This window comes from Camelus dromedarius, chromosome 18 (genome assembly GCF_036321535.1).
Source record: "Camelus dromedarius isolate mCamDro1 chromosome 18, mCamDro1.pat, whole genome shotgun sequence".
NCBI lineage: Eukaryota > Metazoa > Chordata > Mammalia > Artiodactyla > Camelidae > Camelus > Camelus dromedarius.
In genome coordinates this window covers 10,834,408-10,854,507 of record NC_087453.1, presented here as the reverse complement: position 1 = coordinate 10,854,507, position 20,100 = coordinate 10,834,408, and the positions used below count along the sequence as shown (strand labels likewise).

At 45.1% G+C, this 20,100-nt stretch overlaps 1 protein-coding gene across 2 annotated transcripts in view; it reads left to right on the top strand.

Moving 5' to 3' along the window:
* The window catches only part of EYA2 (EYA transcriptional coactivator and phosphatase 2), a 214,808-nt gene that overhangs the window by 167,800 nt on the left and 26,908 nt on the right, over positions 1-20,100 (top strand). For both annotated transcript variants that reach the window (XM_031433690.2, XM_031433691.2), the window contains one exon: positions 7,653-7,742. In XM_031433690.2, coding sequence (XP_031289550.1) covers positions 7,653-7,742 — 90 coding nt within the window. The remainder of the gene's footprint in view (positions 1-7,652; positions 7,743-20,100) is intronic.

Here is a 20,100-nt window from a genome sequence, read left to right as displayed (position 1 = left end):
AAGAGGTGCCATCAAAGGAGAAGACATTCAGTCTTCTGAGGTGCTGCCTGGCAAAGCTCAGTCATTGCAAGGATGTGTAGAAGAACTTCACCTTGCCCCTGGCCATGGCTGGTTGGAAGTACTAGTTTTTGTACAGACATGGGACGGTTGTCAGCAGAATTATTTTTCATTATAAGCAATAGAAACTCAACACTCATTAAGCTAAAAAAGAAAATGTATTTGCTCATGTAACCAAAATGTCCAGAAGTAGACTGTGGGGACACTGCAATCTGATCATTTCATATGAATCCGTGTGCGTGTGCATGTGCTCTGCCTGTTTGGTGACAGAGGTGGCTGCCGGCATCCTCAAGCTTAGGTTCTACCAGCTCAGCCACCCCAGGGGTAAGAAGGTGCCTCTTTCCCAACAGTTAGAGCCGACATCCCAGGGCCAACTCTCACTGGGTCCCATTGGCCACATGACCATCCCTGCACCAGTCACTATGACTCTGACCAGGTCTAGGTTATGAGATCATCCCGGGCCATAATGGATATTAATTCTACTAAAATTTATTAACCGCTAATTTACAGATATGAAAGTTCATTCCCAGAGAGATTAGGTGTCGCCACAATGTCATGCTGCCTCTTTTGTGAACCAGCTGGTGTTTTTTCAAAGCGTCTAACAAAGACACTGTCTTGGGGGCTCCCAAGGCCACAGCAAAATGATGTAGATGAAAATTAGCAAAGGGAAAAGTCACGTGGAATAAAGTCCAGGAACAACCTGGTACACCCTTCCCAGTGCCCCCTCCCAGTCAAGCACAGACAGTCCAGTTAATTCTCCCAGCACTGATGTGCCAGCCAGGGAAGCCTACCTGAGCCTTGTTGTCCAGGGTCTTACTGGGGTCCCTGATACAGGCACGCAGCACCTGCATGGCTGACTCGAGCTCTTCAGAACAAAACCAGGCGTTTACCATAAATCACAGTTAACATAAACAATCTGGTCAACTGGTCTTGCGTGACCCAAAGGCTCAGACCTCGTCTACCAGGAGCCAGCCAAGGACCAGTCCTGAAGACAGACCTTTCTTAGGAATGTGGAGGGTTTAAGCAACTCAGGCCTGCTGAGTTAACCTTTTCCTGCACAGACAGCCCCCAAATCTTCACAGCAGAGACTCCAAAGGAAACCAGCTAAACAACTCAGCTCAAGTGGAGACCACCAGACACCATAGAGACATGGTACATCTGGATATTCCGGGGCAGAGGGTGGGGGCGCCCCACACACCTCTTACCAGTCATGCAACTGAGCCGTGGAAGTCAGGCACTTTCTCAGAGCAAAGAAGCATCATGGCATGACCAGAGGATTATGCAATCTGAGTCAGATCAGACCTGAATTCCAGGATCCCTCCCCACTCTCTTACACGCACACACACATACACACACCGCTCCAACTAAAACAGAAGTTCATCATTGCTACATATGATGTGCCCTGATATTTTGTCATCTGTCCTAGAAATTGGCAAACTTTTTCTATGAAGGGATAATAAATACTTTAGGCTTCAGGCTAGGCTCTGTCGCAACTGTCAGCTCTGCCACTGTAGCACAGAAGCAGCCATAAACATGAAGTGAACAAATGGACATGGCTGTGTTCCAAGAAAACTTTATTTACAAAAACCAGCAGTGGGCCACAGTTTACTGACCCCTGGATTCTCTCATATTTCTTCTGTCCTTTTTTTCTCTTTTAGCTGTGATCATTTAAAGTAAACTTTCACTAAAAGGAGTATAACCTAACCTTTGAAAAACTCATTTAACCTTTGTAACAACCCTATGAATTACATAACCCCGTTTTACAGATAAGAAACTGAGGGACACGAAGGTTAAGTAACTTGTACACTGTCATCTAGCTGGTAAGAGGTGGAACTGCCTTGATCACAAGCAGTCTGGCTCAGAGCCCACACTCTTACTCCGAAGCACTCAATAAAGATTGGCTATTATTATTATCCAGCCAGCTGTGAAAAAAGAAACAAAAACAAAAACCGAAAGACCACAGTCTTCAAGACGAATTTGGGGTGTGCCTTTCTTTTGTTCAAAGGGTTGTGATGCTGAGTATATAATGGGTGGATCTCATTTCGTTGAATTAAACATGCTTGAGAACCATTACATGCTTAAAATAGAAAACTTGGACAATTCAGATGAGGAATTTCTTTAATGGACAAATAGAGTTGTGATTCATGAAAACAACTTTTTGGTAAAAGCCTGGACTCCTTTTGAAATGAAAACGGTTGCCTCCTAATTCATTGGGATTCATCATTCAGACGTCTAAGAATACGGCTTAAATTGGAGCGCTTGTAAATTTGGGGTGTGGAGGCACTGGACCGAAAACAGTTGCCATCGTCTAAATTAACCCTGAGTAACTTTTGCATTCGGATTTTGAAAGCTCCAGGAATCCACGTGCCATTTTCTTCAAGTTTGTCTGACATCAGATTAATTTCATTTTAGGAAAGACTTTCTTTTTTAGGCTCTTACCCTTTCCCCTCCGTCAGGGAAATACATCACAAGATAACTTACTGATCTGCAAGACAGATCTTAGAGCAGCCCATATGGTGAACGTCCCCACCATTCTCCTCTAATTAAGACAACTTCACCAAGAATGCGTAATAATTAAGTTACAGAGCTGCGTCTAGGTCCACAGCATCTGCCTCGGGGTGGGTGGGGGTGGGGGTCCAATTCTCAAGCGTCCTCATCAGCCTCCTAAATGAATGCGTGTATAGCCCACTTCACCATCATCAAAACGGAACCTCACAAATCTGTAGAACATTAGGGTGCTTTGAAAAAAAACCTGCAGTGCCTTAGTCTGATTTGTACCTTCACTGGGAGAGACCCACCCACAGATTTTGAGTCAAAGATGACATTCCATCCACCCCGACCCCACCAGCCCCCAGCACAGTTGTCTCGACAGACGAGTTACCAATTGAAGACTGTTTTGGAAAAACTCCCTTTTCTCAGTTCTCCATTCTGGTTTAAATTGATCGTTTTTGAAGCTCAATCTGTTTCTACTGTTGCTTGTTTAGGAAATTAACCAGTGATTTTTTTTTTAATCCATAGAGTATGTAATGATTAAGAAAATGGTTTTCATGTGAGATGGTACTTTCATAAAGTACCATCTGATTTGGGGTGTTCCTACTGGGTTTACAGAAACAAGTTCTTTGCTTAAGGGTATGAGGAAGTGGACTGGGAGATTCTGACAATAACCAGTGCTTGTGTACTACCTGCTACACACCCAGCTCTGGGCTAGGTGTTTACACGTGTGCTATCTAATTCAGTCCTCACTGCAACTTTGGCCTGTAGCTTTTTATGAGCTGAAGAACATGGAGTGAAGGCTCCTGCCTTTTAGACTTTATTTGACTGGGAGATGTGCTGGAGCAGACATAAGGTCCTTCCCTTCTAGCTGCACAGGGTGACTTAAGCCAGCAGACCAAGGTGGTTTGTTTAGAGAGCATATTAGGGGCACATTCAGCAGGCAGCGGGAGATGAAACCCATGGCTGTCATCCTGCCCTGGCTCCAGATGTCTTTCATATTAATTAACGCTGAGTCTCCACCAATTGTTTTTTTTTTTTTTCTTCCTTTCTCAGTCTTTGCAACCCTGAAAAAACATTTTCTACTTGGATAGAGTGCTCCGGCCCAGAGTAACACTTCGTGTTACTTAACTCCTGGGACACTTGTGCTTTTCTTGGGCTATTCCAGATTTTTCCACCCCAGCACAACGAGTTTTTTTATCAAGTTCCTTGAAAAGAGGTCCTACCTACAGTTTAAAACATTCCTTTTCTTTTTTTTAATTGAAGTACAGTCAGTTACAGTGTGTCAATTTCTGGTGCACAGCACAATGACCCAGTCATGCATATACACACACATATTCATTTTCATATTCTTTTTCATTAAAGGTTACTACAAGATACCAAATATAGTGCCCTGTGCTATACAGAAGAATTTTTAAAATCTATTTTTATATATAGTGGCTAACATTGGCAAATCTCAAACTCCCACATTTATCCCTTCCCACCCCCTTTCCCCTGGTAACCATAGATTGTTTACTATGTCTGCGAGTCTGTTTCTGTTTTGTAGATGAGTTCATTAGTGTCCTCTTTTTTCTTTTTCTTTTTTTTTTTAGATTTCACATAGGCAACTAGCAAGTGATTTTAGGAAAACCTAAAGTAAGAGAATGCTCAGGCAGTAGATGGGGATTATAAAGTTCTCAGAAACTTTTGGGTGTCTGTAAATTTTTGTTTCAGTTTATAACTATATAATAAATGTCTGCACCCCTTCTTTTTGAAAAAATTAGAATATTCTAGATAATGTGAAATTCACTTTGATCATCACCTCTAATTCCTTTGTCCCCTCTTCTCTCCTTCCAGAAGTCATTACTGTTCTGACTCTGGGTGTCTACTTACAGAGATTTATAAATATATAAGTACCCATGGAAAATACATAGTAACATTTATGTGTTTCTAGTAAATGGTAATAACATGCAATATATAACTTTCAGAAAACTGTTGCTTTCACTCAAGTTTTTTTTGATGTGTTCCTGTTAATACATGGAGATCTGGTTTATTTCTTTCCATTAAACTCAGTTTTCTGTTGTATGAATATTCTACATTTTATTTCTCTAATCTCTGGCTGGAAAGCTAAATTGTTACCAATCTTTTGCTATTTACAAACAATTCTGTCATGAACATCTTTTTACGGGTGCCTTGCTCACATGTATGGGTTTTTCTCTAGGGTCATATTTACTCCAGGGTCATAATACTGAGTATATTTCCTTTTATTTTTTTTCTTCTTCCCTCCCCATTACCATTTATTTTTAATTTAGTTTTTTTAATCCAGGAAATATCTGCATATAGTTTAAAACTCATAAAGTTCTCCAAAACAAAGTATTATGAAAAAAGCAGTCCCCAAAGATTTGCCCCCACCCTCACCCTCTCTTTCTGCCCGGAGGCAACAACTTTCAACTCTTGCTGATTCTTTGGGTATTTACCTCCAGAATTCTAAGTAACCTGCTTCTGTGACCACTCGTTGATTTTTTTCCCTTTTAGGCATGATCCCTAGCTTCCCAAACTAGAAGACATTAGCTCTCTTTTGTAACCCTTGTCTCCACCACACACAGGCTGACTTTCTCTTCCAATCTTCCCAAAAGTCATAATTTTAGCTTTATCAATATCTTTATCAATATATCAGCTTTATCAGTTTGCCTTCTTACAGCCACACAGACGCTTTTCACGGACAAGCCATTCCATCTGCTGTAATCACTTTTCCTGCTTTGTATGCCGGCCAGGGAGCTGACATTTTTCTGGTTAAATCCTTTCAGTGGCTGAGTCTGGATGTGTGTTATCTTCTTGCTTCTCTAGCACCTGCAGGACTTGGTCATAGGTGGTTAGGTGTACAAACAGCCTGGCCAAGAAAGAATGTGTGATTATGCAGATGTGAAATGGTTTGGGATTGAGTTATGTGTGGAAACACTCCCAAAACCTTTTCCCAGGTCAAATGACGATTCCCTGCTTAGCCCTGAAAAGTTTGTGTTCCCCGTTTTCTCGTCGTTTTTCATGGAGTGCTCTACCCTGTGACTTCCAGCCAGGACCCAGAGTGCTAAGCTTGGCCCCCTGGGGCCCTAATGAGGTGTTTCGCTTAATGGCTGCGTTCCTGGGCTTGGTTCTTCACAGTTGTGTGTGTGTGTGAAGCTGAGGTCACCAGCTCCTTTTTTTTTTTCCTTCCTTTTTTTTAAGGGTCAAGAAGGGTTTATATCATTAATTATTTATTTCTATAATAGAAGTAATACCGCCTCCCGGTGAAAAATTTCCGCGGGGAAAGAAGTGTAGGGAGTGACAGCGCAAGGCCCCTCCGAGGCCTCCTCTGAAGCTGGGCTGCTCTGGGACAAGACAACCTGGCTTCAAATCCCAGTACTCCCTAGCTGCATGGTCTGGAGCAAGCTACTTTGTGAGCCTCAGTGTTCTCATCTGTGAAATGGGAAAATAACAGTGGTCACCTCAAAGGGTGTTGTGGGAATTAGATGAGTTAATACTTATATAGAGTGGCACAGAGAATGCACTTAGTAGATATTAAGCAGGAATATTACTAAGTGTCGTCTCTCCTTTTAGACTGGTGCTTCTTAACCTTGACTGCATACTGAAATCAGGTGGCGAGCTTTAAATTTTTCTGATGCCTGGATCCCACCCTCAGCCATTCTGATTTTATTGATCTGGGATACAGCCTGAGCATCAGAGTTTTCAAACGCCCTCAGATCCTCACAGTGGGCAGCCACAGTTGAGAACTGTTATGCTCCATAGTTTCCATGTGTATCACTGGGATAGATGAGGTTATGCTGCCATAACAAACATCCCCCAAATCTCATCTATTTCTTATTTATGGTACATGTCCATTGTGATCTGTTGCAGCTCTGACCCTCATCATCTTTACTCTGGAAGCCAAGCTGACCAAGTAGCTTTTATCTGAAACATTTAGTCCTGTGAAGTGGGAAGAGAGAGCACGGTGAACCACGCACTAGCTCTTAAAGCTTCCAGCCAGAAGTGAAACTTAACTTCTGCTCACATTTCATTGGCCAAAGCAAGTCACATGGTCACACCTGAGTTCAACAGGGAGCATCTGTATCAGGGGCCAGGAGACTTTTTCTGCAGAGGGCCAGGTAGTAAGTATTTTAGGATCTGCAAGAATCTGTCACAACTACTCACCTCTGCCTTCAAAGCACAAAAGCAACCATAGACAATACACTGTCCAAAAATGTGAAAATCACTCTTAGCTCATGAGCCATTTGAAAACAGGCAGCCGGCCAGATCTGGCCCATGGGCCGTAGTTTGCCATTCCCTGGTGTGTATCATTCTCTTACAGGGAGAAGCTCTTCATGAACGGACCCTAAATATGGGTGAAAAGTAATGCAGTCTACACACTGTGTGTATAGAGAAGAGAGCGAGAAATAGACAGAGACAGAGCGGAGGCAGAGGACATTGTATTTTACACACTAGACTGGGGTACAACTTGCTTTTGTCCCTCAGTAGTGTGTTTCTGGATGATCCTTTCGTGTCAGCAGTTCTGGCATGACTCCCATTTTTTCAGTGGCTGCCTAGTTTGCCCTGCTAGGGATGTACTAAAGTGGGTTTTGTTTGTGTGTCTGGTTTTATAACTAATCCTCTCTTGCTAGATAACAGTGGGTTTTTTTTTAAATATCCGAAGGAGTAAGGTGGTACTGTAGAGCGATCATGGCACAGCGAGAGCCAGCATCCCAGCTCTCTCAGTAGTCTGTACATAGTTTATGCTGCTTTCTCTGAACTCTCTCAGGCCTCCCTGGAAACACACATTTTCCAGGAGTTTCTCCTTTATTACCTCCATTTCTGGTTCTTGCCACACTGAACACGGTTGCCATTCCAGGGGCGTATTTGCTGGGGGAGATTTAAACACTAAAGAGGATAAATAGAAATGATGAAAAAGTAGAAATGAAATCTCAGAAGCTGTACAACGTTACCACCCTGACTCCACCCAGAGACTCATTTGGAGCCACACGGGTGAGGGACAACTAAAACTGCAGTTCAGAGGTGGCATGAGGTGGAGGGGAGAAAGGAGGCCAAGATGACAGTGGTGCCACTTGTACGTGCTTTTCTCCTTGTGTCTCCAACAGGACACCACGACGTCCGTGCGCATCGGCCTCATGATGGAAGAAATGATCTTCAACCTCGCAGACACACATCTGTTCTTCAATGACCTGGAGGTTTGGAATTGCTTGATTGCTTATTTCATTCCATAGTCACTGTATTTAATCACCTGCTTCTGGTTTGGGAGCAGAGACACGGCCTTTTCTTTGTCCTTGTTTTCTTTGTTGGGTGAAGGCTAAAAACTTTTGCTCACAACCCCAAAGAAGGCACAAAACTGTGGTCAGCCACGGCTTATTAGAAACACACTTGACCAGACTCGCTCCTGAGCTTCCCTGTGCGATTAATGGGCTTTTCTTTCTGCTCTAGTGGTGATGTCCACTGGCAGTTATACTAATCCAATAAAGGCTGTGTAGTTTCTTCCTCCTGAAATTTGCTATTTAATAAGTTTATTAAGGCAAATTAGTACCGATCCTCCTGGGTCAGTAATAATTAGCAGTGGGCCAGGATGGAAGCTTTTAAAAACAATTTACATTGCCCTGAAAACATGTTTTACAAAGAGAGAGAGAGCGTGAGCAATGGGATCATGCTGATTTAAAGTATCTGCTCTTGTGCCCGTAAGCAAGCAGCAAGGGAGATAGGAAAAAGAGAGCAGCTTCAGAAATAAATTTAATTCATTTGTTTATACCCAGCCCCCGTCAGAAAGATTTGGGAAGGATTTCAAATGAGAAACATATTTAAAATAGAGCTACTAAAACAAAGGCAAAGAATAGAAAGTCATGTAATGAATAAGGGTAAGGCATTGTACCAAAAAAATCTGGCTCATGCTAACTACATAAGTTAAGTTCAGTCTGTCTCTGAGCTTCCTGGTAGCCAAGGCAAGGAGGAAAATACAATGCACTACTTACCCTTAATGAAAGAGCAAGCAGCTTTCTGCAACATGAGGAAGGCTTTTTTGTTTTATAAGTAGATTAACATGAGACTCTTCTGGCTTTTATATTCTCATCATTGGTTTAACAGATTGAAAAATAAAAGCAACCTAAAATAATACTGTATTTGAAAGAACAATTCTGTTTACCCTATTTGGAATATTTTCCCTAGAATCTGGAAAATTCCAGGGACTAAACTGTGAAGTAGAAATAAGAAGGCTATAAATTCCAAATCTGTCCTAACCAGCCCAGAGCATGACTAATAATTATCATCAGGAAAGGATAGAGGTTTTCCTTTCTGGTCTGCAGTCCTAGAGTTCCAGAGTGGGGAATTCCTTGCTGAAATGCTCGATCTCGTGTTCTATCCAGTCTAGGCCAGCCATTAGGGCCTTAGTCCTCCTATCTATGAAATGGAACTGATGCTCTCTGCCCAACATCTTTTTCAAATAAAGGATCAAGGTAAAGGCTTGATGAGGAAGAATTACTTTGGAGTAATAGAAAATGCCACTAGCATCAAGGCCCGGAACTATCTTTTTAGCCAAAAGCAATGTGCAAGTTCCCTTTACAAAGACTCCTCGTGTCTTGGGGGGAAAAAAGAGAGAGAACTGAAGGTTAAATTTTTTAATTGAAAAAAAAAATGGCAATTGAATCCAGCAAGTATTTATGGAACCTAATGTTGTTAAGACTCAGCTGATTGCAAATAGCAAACCCCAACTCCCTTCAGCCAGAAAAAAAAAAGGAAATAACTGGTCCTTGTAGTTGAAAGCTCAAGGTAGATTTAGTTTTTTCCTGTCTCCTCCTTAGAATGTCAGTTTTCTGAGAGCATGTCTATCTGATTCACCCTAAATGCCCAGGGCTTAGGCAGTAAACAACCAAACAGATCTATAAACAAGAAAGTTCATGACAGTGAAAAGGATGTGCAGACAATAAAGCAATCAGATGTGATAGTGAGTGGGGGGGGAGGGGGATAGGATGGGGGAGCAGCATCCTCCAGGGGGTCAGAAAAGGCATCTTGATGAGGTGGCACTTGAGCCAAGGCCTGAATGATGATAGGAGCCGGCCAGGTGGAGATCAGGGAAGGTGGGAGTAGCAAGTGTGAAGGCCCTGAGGTGAGAACTAGTGTGACGTAATCTAGGATCTGCGAGAAGCCACGAGACTGTAGTGAATGCGTGAAAGCAAGGGGACAGCTGGGACAGATGAGTCTGGAGAGGGAGGCATGGGCCAGACACAAGCCAGAGACATCAGGGTTTATTTTGAGTGCCGTGGACAATCACGGGGCCAGAGCATGGTAAACAGGAAGAGCCCCATGACCTGGTTTATGTTTTAAAACGACTACTCTGGCTGCTGCGTGGAGAATGGGCAGTAGGAGGGGAACTGCAGGGACCAGGAAGGAGATCATTGCAGTCGTGCAAGCAAAAGAAGAAAACTGGGTTGGATCGAGATGGTAAGAAGATGGGGGCTTCGGGATGGCGCCAAAGCTGAGAGCACTTGCTGACAGGTTAGACGTGGGGGGTGAGGCAGAGAGGGGGTCGAGGGGGACTCCTAGGCTGGGCCTGACCCAGGCGACAGTGCCATTCTCTGTGATGAGCAACCCAGGGAAGATGGGAGAATCCATCCTTTTGTCATGAGCACCTGGGACACACCAGCAAAGATACCAAACCACAGGCAGATAACACAAGTTTGAAGCTCTTATGCAGGAAAACCGGCAGACCTGTAGTAGGAGCTTTGTCCATCTTAGTTGAACCTCAGGCTCAGAGCCAGGTAATTTTGGGGGACCAGTGTTTGTTCAAGCACATGTCTTCAGAATCTCACCCCCTCTGCTGTTCCTCGCTGGCCCCAAAGTCGAAGTCGCACCTCTTGGAAAAGGATCTTAATTACCAGCTGGAGCTACTCAGGGAAGCCAGTTTGTTTTTATTCTCTACATTTTTTTCCAAAATGTCCCCAATGCCAGAAGCCCCGAGGGCACCTCAGCAGAATTGAAACCATGTTACATGATGGAGAAGTTAAGAACACAAGTGAAAACATATTGCTTGCTGGTGCGGGGAGCCTCTGTCAGAATCTGAAGGGCAGCCTCGTGCAGCTCCCCAGGGAGGCTGTCCAGGGCTGGGGAGAGGCACAGGATGCAGGAGTCCAGTGCAAGGCCCAGCGCCTGCACGGGTGGTCAGATAATGGGGTTTAGGGAACAAAGTCAGATCCCTTTCTGCTCCAAGACTGCAGTGGCATCTGTAAATAAGGGGTCAGTTCCCACAAGCAATGGAGATTTATAGAGAATTTAGCTTTTGCCAGACCTTACTCTAAATGCTGCGGATTCAGTGGCAAACAAAACACAGCAAGCTCCCCACCCTGGAGGCATTGGCCTGCCAGCTGGGGAAGCAGACCATAAACAACTAAATATAAAATGTCAGATAAAGTGCTCCATAGAGAGACCAGCAGAGTCGGAGGAAACAGTCCCAAGGGCTCTTTTACTTGGTACAATCAGGTAAAGCTTCTCTGACATTTGAGCAGAGACCTAAAGGAAGTGAGGGAGAGGAACATGTGGGTATCTGGGCAGAGTGTGCCAGATGGAGAAAACAGCAGTGCAAAGGCTCTGGGGCACGGTCAAAGTTGGTACATTCCAGAAACAGGGAGGAGGCCAGTGTGGCTGGAGCGGAAGCAGCAAAAAGGGTTGTGGAGGGCAGTGTTGGGGAAGGGGAGACAGACACCATGTGGGGCCTTTGGGCCATCTTAAGGCTTCAGATGATAATCCAGGGTGACAAGAAGCCGTGGAGGGTTTTGAGTAGGGGAGCAGAGCGACCTGACTTACGATTCAAAGACTCCCTTTGGCTGCCGGGTGGAAAACAGACCAAAGAGGGCAATGGAAGTAGTTATTTGCGTTAGATCAATGGTTCCCAGACTAAAGGTGAAAGCACTGACGGAGAAGATTCCATGAGGTGGAAGGACTGGTCAGAGAAAAGGAGGTGCCAAGTTAAGCTGTATCTCAGGACATTTGGGATGTGTGTCCTGAGTATAGGGCAAGCATGTGCTTATCAGTTCAATCTGCCTTTGACTCCTGGCTCCACCATCTCCTGGCTGTGTGACCTGGAAAAGTCACTCCATCTCCTTGAACCTCAGTTTTCTCATCTGTTAGATGGGTAGAAGAAAAGTCCCCAAGTTCTAAGGTTGTAATGATGATGGGAGATACAAGGAAGCAATCAGCACAGAGCCGAGCACACTGCACATGCCCCAGAAATGGGCTTCCCACCAGAGGGCTATCTGTGCCACTGGGGCCATGCAAGAGGGGTTATATGGTACAGGGGCAAATTGTTTCATTTAAATTGTTAGATGTTTACTGTACTATGAGCTAGAAAATATTAACTAGCTTGCCCACTCACTGATTTGACCATAATTCAATAACAATACATGTAATACAGAGAGATGTCAAAGATTTAAGACGGTGGCCAACAACCCAGACCTAAATCACAGCCGGCTACTGGATTTTGGGCCTAAATATCGACAATTACCCGGCCAACTTGCCTTTGTGCGGGAGCTGCCTCTTTTGCAGTAAAATCCAGGGCAGAAGACCTTAAACTGAAATGTCAGCTGGGTTGTGGGGTGAGCGTGGAGGTTTGATTGAAACTCACTCACCTGCCGCTCGGGAGCTGTCGAAAGCAGCCTCGGGCTCTGTGAACTGCGCATGCGCTGGGAGCCATTTTTGCGGGACGCCTTCCCAGCAGCCGCTTACTAGAGGCGTGGATGTGCCACAGCCAGAGCTGGTGCGGGACCTGGCCCTCCGTGCCAGCTGAGCAGAGGTGCCCGGGGGCACAGACCTCTTGGGTTTGATTTCCAGGCTCAGTGTGCAGCCCGGGAGGCGATGCCTTTCATCCTCTGCTCCTGTGGGAAGAGGTGAGTGGGGAAAGCAGGGCCGATTCAGGTGAGAGACAGCACAGTCCTGGCTTTCCCGTCTTCCCTGTCTCTCAGAGAGCAGGCGCTCTCAGTGTCTGCAACCTCACAATGCCCAAGTGGGGAAGGGCAAGTTTGGAAATGGGAGGTGGTGGCTGTCACATGAAGGGGAAGAACTGTTGGCTTTTGGCAGGTGGGGCCGGGGATGCCACATAACCCGCTACTTTGGACAGCCTTGTACCCAAAATGCCTGGGGCACCCCATTGAGAACCAAACACTGCGCCAAGGCCTTGAGAATGATCAATCAGCTGCACAGTATTTAGGGATCACCTGGTGTCCAGCACAACCAGGACTTTGATGTAGCTTGCTTCCACTTGAAAAAAAAATTTTTTGTCATTAAACTTACGGGGTTTTTTGTTTGTTTGTTTGTTTTTTACTAGTGTTTTGGGGAAAAAGTGATTTCATAGGTGATAACTGCTTGGGATGAAGCTAAGGTTTTAAACGTTTGAAAAGGAGAGCTGATTGAAAGGGGTATGATAAGGGTGCGTCACAAATAGGAAGGCTCTTGCTGGAGGGACCCAGAAGTGGCTGGAATCTGGGCAGATCGTGGCTGCTTGCCTGACATGCAGGCCTGGTTGCTAAACGTCTGATATACGGTGCTGCAGGTGAATATCGTTTGGGAAATTGTTTCAGTGATGTCAACTATGTTTCAGTAATTTAAATCTCCATGATAGAAAATGTATCTTATGGAAGGTCACAGTCAAACCCACGTGAAAGCCAATACTCTAGAGCAATGCTGTCCTATAGAATTTTCTACAGCGATGTGAATGTTCAACTCCTCACTGTCCAGTACAGTAGCCACTGGCCACAAGTGATAGGTGTGCACTTGAAATACGGCCAGTGCAACTGAGGCACTGAGTTTTTAATTGAATTTAATTTTAAATAATTTTAAAGTAAATAGCCACATGTGGGTGGTGACTACTGTATTGGACTGAACAGAATATTTATTAGCTCATTGTGGAAAGTTCTGTGAGACAGGGCAGCGCTAGAACCCTAAATTTGTAAGACATGACCTACATTTTCAGTTACGATGGTGATGATAATAATTAGAGAAATTATAGCTGGTGTTTACTGAGTGCTTACTAGGTACCAGGCACTGCTCTGAGCAGTTTACATGTGTTAAGTTGTTTAATCCTCCCCATTTTGCCCCATTGTCTCAGTCTGCTCAGGCTTCCATCACAAAACACCACAGACTGGACAGCTTACACAATAGAAATTAGTTTTCTTACTGTTTTGGAGGTGAGGAGTCCCAGATTAAGGTGCTGGCAAATGTGGTTCCTGGTGAGAGCTCTCTTCCTGGCTCATTATGTTTCCATAGGCCCTTTCCCCAGTGTGGGTACCAGGAGGAGGGGAGAGAGAGAGAGAAAGGGAGAGAAAGCATGTGTGCTAGCTAGATCTGCTGTCTCTTCTTCTAAGGATGCTAAGCTGTCAGATCAGGGCCTCACCCTTATGACCTCACTTACCCTCAGTTCCTTCCTTAGAGGCCCCCTCTCCAAACACAGCCACACTGAGGGTTAGAGCTTCAGCATATGGACTTGGGGAAGACACAAACACTCAGTCCATAACACCCATTTTACCAGTGAAGGAGCTGAGGCAGAGAAGTTAGGCAAACAGCCCGAAGTCACACCATCAGCAGCGACAGTCTGCAGACCCAGGTGGCCTGTCTCCAGAGCCTTCGTGCTCATCCACCGTGCGGGGCTGCCTCACCCAGGAGAACGACTGCCATCCGGCTGAGAAGGAAGATCCCAGCAGCAAATGTAGACAGTGCTGCAGGCGGTGGGTTCAAAGGGAAAAGGAGAGCAGGGAGGGTTGGAGTAGCCAGGAAGCCTGGGGGAGAACGAGCAAGTTCTGACAGCAAGAGGAGGAGGAATTCCCTGCCTAACGAAGAAGACAGAGGTGAAAGAGACTTAGTGTAGCATCTTCACGCTGTATATGCAAAACAAAAGTCACACACAAGTAACAGCAACGAACCACACTGAACCACTGCAGCCCCCTCCCTCCGCACCCTGGAGGGGAGCAAAGCAATAGACAAAGGATCTGAGTGCATTTCTAGAAAGAAGGACAGGGACCGCAGTTGGAGCTGGGGGGAGCGGGGGTTGGGGGGGACAGATGGGAATAATAAACTCAATCGCAGTGACAGCTGACATGTCCTGAATGCTCACTGTGTGCCCAGGCAGTGCCTGAGGGCTCGTTTAACCTTTACAGCAGCCACAGAAGGCAAATACTGCTTCGTATACCCATTTTAGAGATGGGGAAACTGAGGCACCAAGAGGTTAACTTGCCCAACACTGACACATACTGAGTTCTTACCCTGTGCCAGGCATCATACATGCATTTTCTCCCTGAAATCTCAGAACTACCCTGCAAGGGAGTTTGTTTTGTTTTGTTTCAAGTCTCTGGTTTACCAGTGAAGAGACTGAGGCCCAGGGAGGTCATTTTCTGAAGGTCACAGAGCTATTAAGACTAGTGTAGAGATCTGATCCCAGGATAAGCAGACTTCTAGGCTGGGACATTCCTCTTTCACAGAAGATCCAGTTTGGAGATGAACGGTGAATCAGAGAAGGAATACAGATCTGCAGAGGGCGTGGAAGAAGAGACTCCTTCGTAAGAAACCAGATCAACGTAAAGGTTTTGGCAGAAGATACCCCTGGCCTGATTCAGGCATGGCCAGGCAGGCGGGCGGGCTGAAGTGGGAGTGTTTCAAGATGCTGCCAGAGCTTTGGGAGGGCTCTTGCTGGAGGGACTCAGAAGTGGCTGGAATCTGGGCAGGTCGTGGCTGCTTGCCTGACATGCGGGCCTGATTGCAAAACGTCTGATTTACGGTGCTGCAGGAGCTATCAGGGAGAATAATATTTCACCATGTCAGCACTGAGCTGCTCTCCAAGACGTCCTGCCCAACTGGCCATTAATGCAGTACGGGCCACAGCTTCTTTAGCGCTCTTCAGATAAGTTAAACATTTAGACAATGCGAGAAAGATGGCCCAGGTTCCCTTCCCAGGGAGCAGGCCCCTCTCTGGCTAGGCTAGAGGCAGCATTAAGCAATCTCACTTTTAAAATATACTGGCCTCGAAGGAAAAGGAGTGGGCAGGGAGTCCATCTGGGCTCTGGAGAGAGTCATTTTTCTAAAGCAAATTTGTCAACAATTTTCTTCTCTGCATTCGTGTCTCCAGTCAGCCAAGGACAAAAAGTAATGGGATCAGACCACTGTAGGGCAGATTGGGAAAACCCCAGCTGTCACCAGCTTAATCAGAATGGATTCTGATAGGTATTTGTCACCAGGCTTACTGTTCAGAAACGAGCAAGGATGAGAATACTAAGTATCAAAACCTGCGGGATGCAGGCAAAGGCTGATCCAGACAGACAGGCATAGCCTTAAATTACATTTTTAGAAAGACAGGAAAATTATTAAGAACTGGTAATTGAAAAAACCAGTACATAAGCCCTTGGCAAGCATGAACAGGAGAAAAAGAGATCAGTAAACAGCATCCAGAATGAAAGGGTGGACATGACTGGAGATTCAGAGGAGATTCTTTTTTAGTTATGAGAATAACGTGTGCACTACTATACCAACAAACTTGAAAACCTAGAAGAAATTGATACACTTCAGGAAGATATAAATTACCAAAATTAACCCAAGGGGAAATATAAAATTAAATAGCCAATGACCATGAGGAACTGAAATGGTAGTTAAAGATGTACTCCCTTCAAAAAGGCACCAGGTCCAGCTAGTCTTAAACAAGAGTTTCACAAAACATCCAAGGAGAGGATAAATCCCATCCTGCACAAACTGCAGACCAAAGAAAAAGGGGGGATGTTCTCCCTTGGTGTTTTAGGAGACTGACATCACCCTGAAACTAAATCTGACTTGGAGCCTGTGACAAAAGGATAAATTGCTGTCATCACTGATTAAAAGGTGGGACACTCCCGCCAGAGGCCCTGTGACTGTGGAAGTTCCACTTGGCCCTGTCTGAGCTTCGTTTTCCACACTGGTGAAAGGAAGCATCGGGACTGCCGTTGGTATCATTTATTAGGCCAGCCACATGCCTCATAACACACCTGCAAGTGGATGCATTCACCATATTTCACAGTTTTTTAAAAATCCTGGAGACCTTGGTCTGTTGCTTAAGAAGCCCCAGAAGCTCTGAGACTCCTGTAGCAAGTAGCACACCCAGCACCCCGATTTTGGTTTCTAAACACCATTTTCCAGTAAAATGAACCAGGGCTCCTTGGAGAAGTAACTGATTCGAGGGCTGGGACTGGAAAGACACATGATAAACATCAGGGTACCAAAAAGTAAAGAAGTGCTTAAAAAACCTCATGAGGATGGGCTATGTCAAAGGGACACAGGAAATTATTAGAAGAGTTCCCAATGGCCAGAACTGGAATAGTTTGAGTATTAAAACAAATAACATCGCATCTAACCCAAAGTATAAAATAAGTACTCATGAGTCCCTACTGACACAGATAAATGACTGAATAAATAAGGAAGTGGGGGAGAAAAGACAAGTCTACCGCACAGAGAAATTCCAAATAATTTATGTAGATTCTAGACCCTGAACTGTGAGCTTTGCGGAGTGACTTCCTTCCAAAAAGTATAACATGGAAAGGTTGGGGGGAGTGTAAATTTACAGTGGAGAAACCTAGGAACACCACCTGAGCCAGGTGCTCAAGGTCAACATCAAAAGTAGTTAAGTCATGTTGATAGTGTGCACCCCTGATGTGATGTGGTGAGGATGGTACTTGGACTTCTGTGATCTTCCTCACCAGAACCCATAACTCCAGTCTAACCACGAGAAAAACATCAGACAAATTCCAGTTGAGAGACACTCTGCAGTATACCTGACCAGTACTCTTTTAAACTGTCACCAAAACGAAGACACATCTGAGAAACTAATCACAACCCAGAGGAACCTGTCCCTTTAAGACAAGACAACGAAATGTAATGTGGTACCTCAGATGGGATCCTGGAACAGAAGAAGGACAGTAGAGGGAAAACTAAGGAAATCAGAATAAAAAATTGATATTAGTTAATAATATAGTGATATTTGTTTATTGGTTGTGACAAATATATCATATGAATATATTAACGAGGGAAACTGTGGGGTATATGAGAACACTCTGTACTATATTCACAGTTTTCCTGTAGATCTAAAACTACTCTAAAAGTTTATTTAAAAAAAAAACAAAAAACTAAAGACTCACAGGTGTCTAGGAACTTGCCCAAGGTCACACACCTAGAAAACATCAGGGCTGACACTGGAGCCCAGGAATGGTCCTTTGAAGGCCACCTACAATGTCTAGGATGGGTGAAACGGAATGTCTCTACCCCAGTTGTCTTCTGCCCCCTGTTCCTGAGATGCATTACTGCGTAGCATCCTGACATGTCCCTGGAGTCTGGACTGAGAAATGCAATGTTCTGCTTTGCCTCTAAATTGCTTCATCAGCAGAGCTGACCATCCATGAGCCTCTTTTGATGGTGAACTCAATTCACCTTAACCATCAGTATACCAAGCACAGAGTCTGGGCCTATAGAATTCAAAATAGTAATACAATAATCAAGGCAAACGTATACATGGCATTTTCTCTGGCCAAGTGACTGTTTAAAGTGCTTCACCTGTATTGATTTATTCAGTCCTTATAAAACCTTATGTGGTTAAGTACCATTCTGTAGCTCAGTGACAGACAAGGAAGTTGAGAGTCAGACTGAAAGCCTTGTCCAAGTTCATTCAGTTAGTAAGTAGCAGAGTCAGAGACTGACCCAGATCCCAGAGTCTGTGCTCTTAACTGCTATATTCTCTGACCTTGCAATAACGAGTAAAAATAAAAAAGGAGGGGGCACTACCTTTAGGGTTTCCCAATTTAGTGGCTGAAAGAAGAAATTAGGCATTTTATATCAGGCCCAGGTTAATCCTAGAGGCCCCACAAAGTGGGGAGACAGACAGAAGTCATTTGTCCTGACGTGGGGTGGAATTGGGGCAGTTTTTACAAAGGCAGTGACATCAACGAACCTTTGCAGGTTTTTGACAGATGGAAAGAGAAGGGAAAAGCATTCAAGGCAGAAGGAACAGTAAATGCAAAAGCCCTGGGGCAAGAGTGTGAGGGTTGTTAAAGGAACAGCAGAGGCTGCTGTGTCTGCAGTACAGTGGGACAGGGGTGGGAGGTGGGGGGACAGGGGGTTATGAGTGAGTGGGTATGCAGACAAGCAGGGCCCAAGTCACAGTGAGGACTTGCTTTTACTAGGAGGGAGGTGGGAGCCATCGTGGGTTCTGAGCAGGGGAGGGACCAGGTCTGACTTCGGGTTTGCTAGGATCCCTCTGGCTGCTGGATAGAGACTGGGATGAGAGGACGGGTGCAGACTAAGGTTCAAGCAGGCAGAGTGAGGATGTGACTGTAATAGTCTGAGTTGGGGGTCAGCAAACTTCTGCAAAGAGCCAGAGAATATTTGAAACTCTGCAGGTCATACTGTCTCAGTCACAACTATCCAGTTCTCCTGATGTAGGACAAAAGCAGCCATAGAGAGTGTATAAATAAATGAACACGGCTGTCTTCCAATAAAGCTTTATTGACACAGGCAGGCCAGATTTGGCCCTCGGGTCTTAGTTTGGCGCCCCCTGGTGTAGGTGGGTGGTAGTGATGGCTTGGACCACAGTGGAGGATGCAGAAGAGCCTCTTTTTTTCCAGTGATGTGATAAGTACCTTGAGGACTAGAGCCAGTTTTCGTCTTGAAACCTCCCCTCTTGACCTGCGCATCGTGTGCTGTGGTTCTGGGACCGTTGGAGGTGTTTTCATAGTCTTGAGATGGATGGATCTTTGAGAGGCAGATGGCCTGCTGGGCTCCTGCTCGCCCTCATTGTGCAGTCCTCGGCATGGTTTAAGTTTCCTGGGCCAGGTGGCTTCAACAATGGAAACTTATGTCCTGTAGTTCTTGAGACCAGAAGTTCAAGATCAAGGTGTCAGCAGGATTGGTTCCTTCTGAGGGCTGTGAGGGAGAATCTGGTCCTCGCCTCTCTCTCCGAGCTTCTGGGGACCTCAGATGTTCCCTGGCTTACAGATGCATTGCCCCACCGCTGTCCTCATGGTCACATGACGTTCTCCCTGTGTGCGTTTCGGTCTCTGTGTCCCAATTTCCCCTTTTTATAAAAAAGGACACCAGTCACATTGGATGAAGGCCCACCCTCATGAGCTCATCTTAACTTGATCATCTGTAAAGATCCAATTTTCCAAATACAGTCACATTCACAGTTACTGGGTTTAGGACCACAGCATCTTCTGAGGAGACACAATTCAACCCCTAACAGACCCGTTCCCGCATTTCTCCCACCTCATTTCCTCCTCCATAAGGTGGACGATGATAGGCATCATCCCCATTATTGTATGTGAAGTGCAGGGCAGCCCCCAGCAGCCAGGAGCGCGTGAGTGCTGGCTTCCGTCCTCCAGCGTTAGATCCTGTCTCTGGCTCTCCTCCCCAGTGAGATATTTGCTTTTTCAAAAGCAGTATATGTTCGTATTATCCTTGTTTTTAAAAAAGAAAGAAAAGAAAGAAAGCACTTCAGTACATTTAAAGTCTCCACTGTCCAGTAACCCAACGCTAGTGCCTTCCCAGATGGAA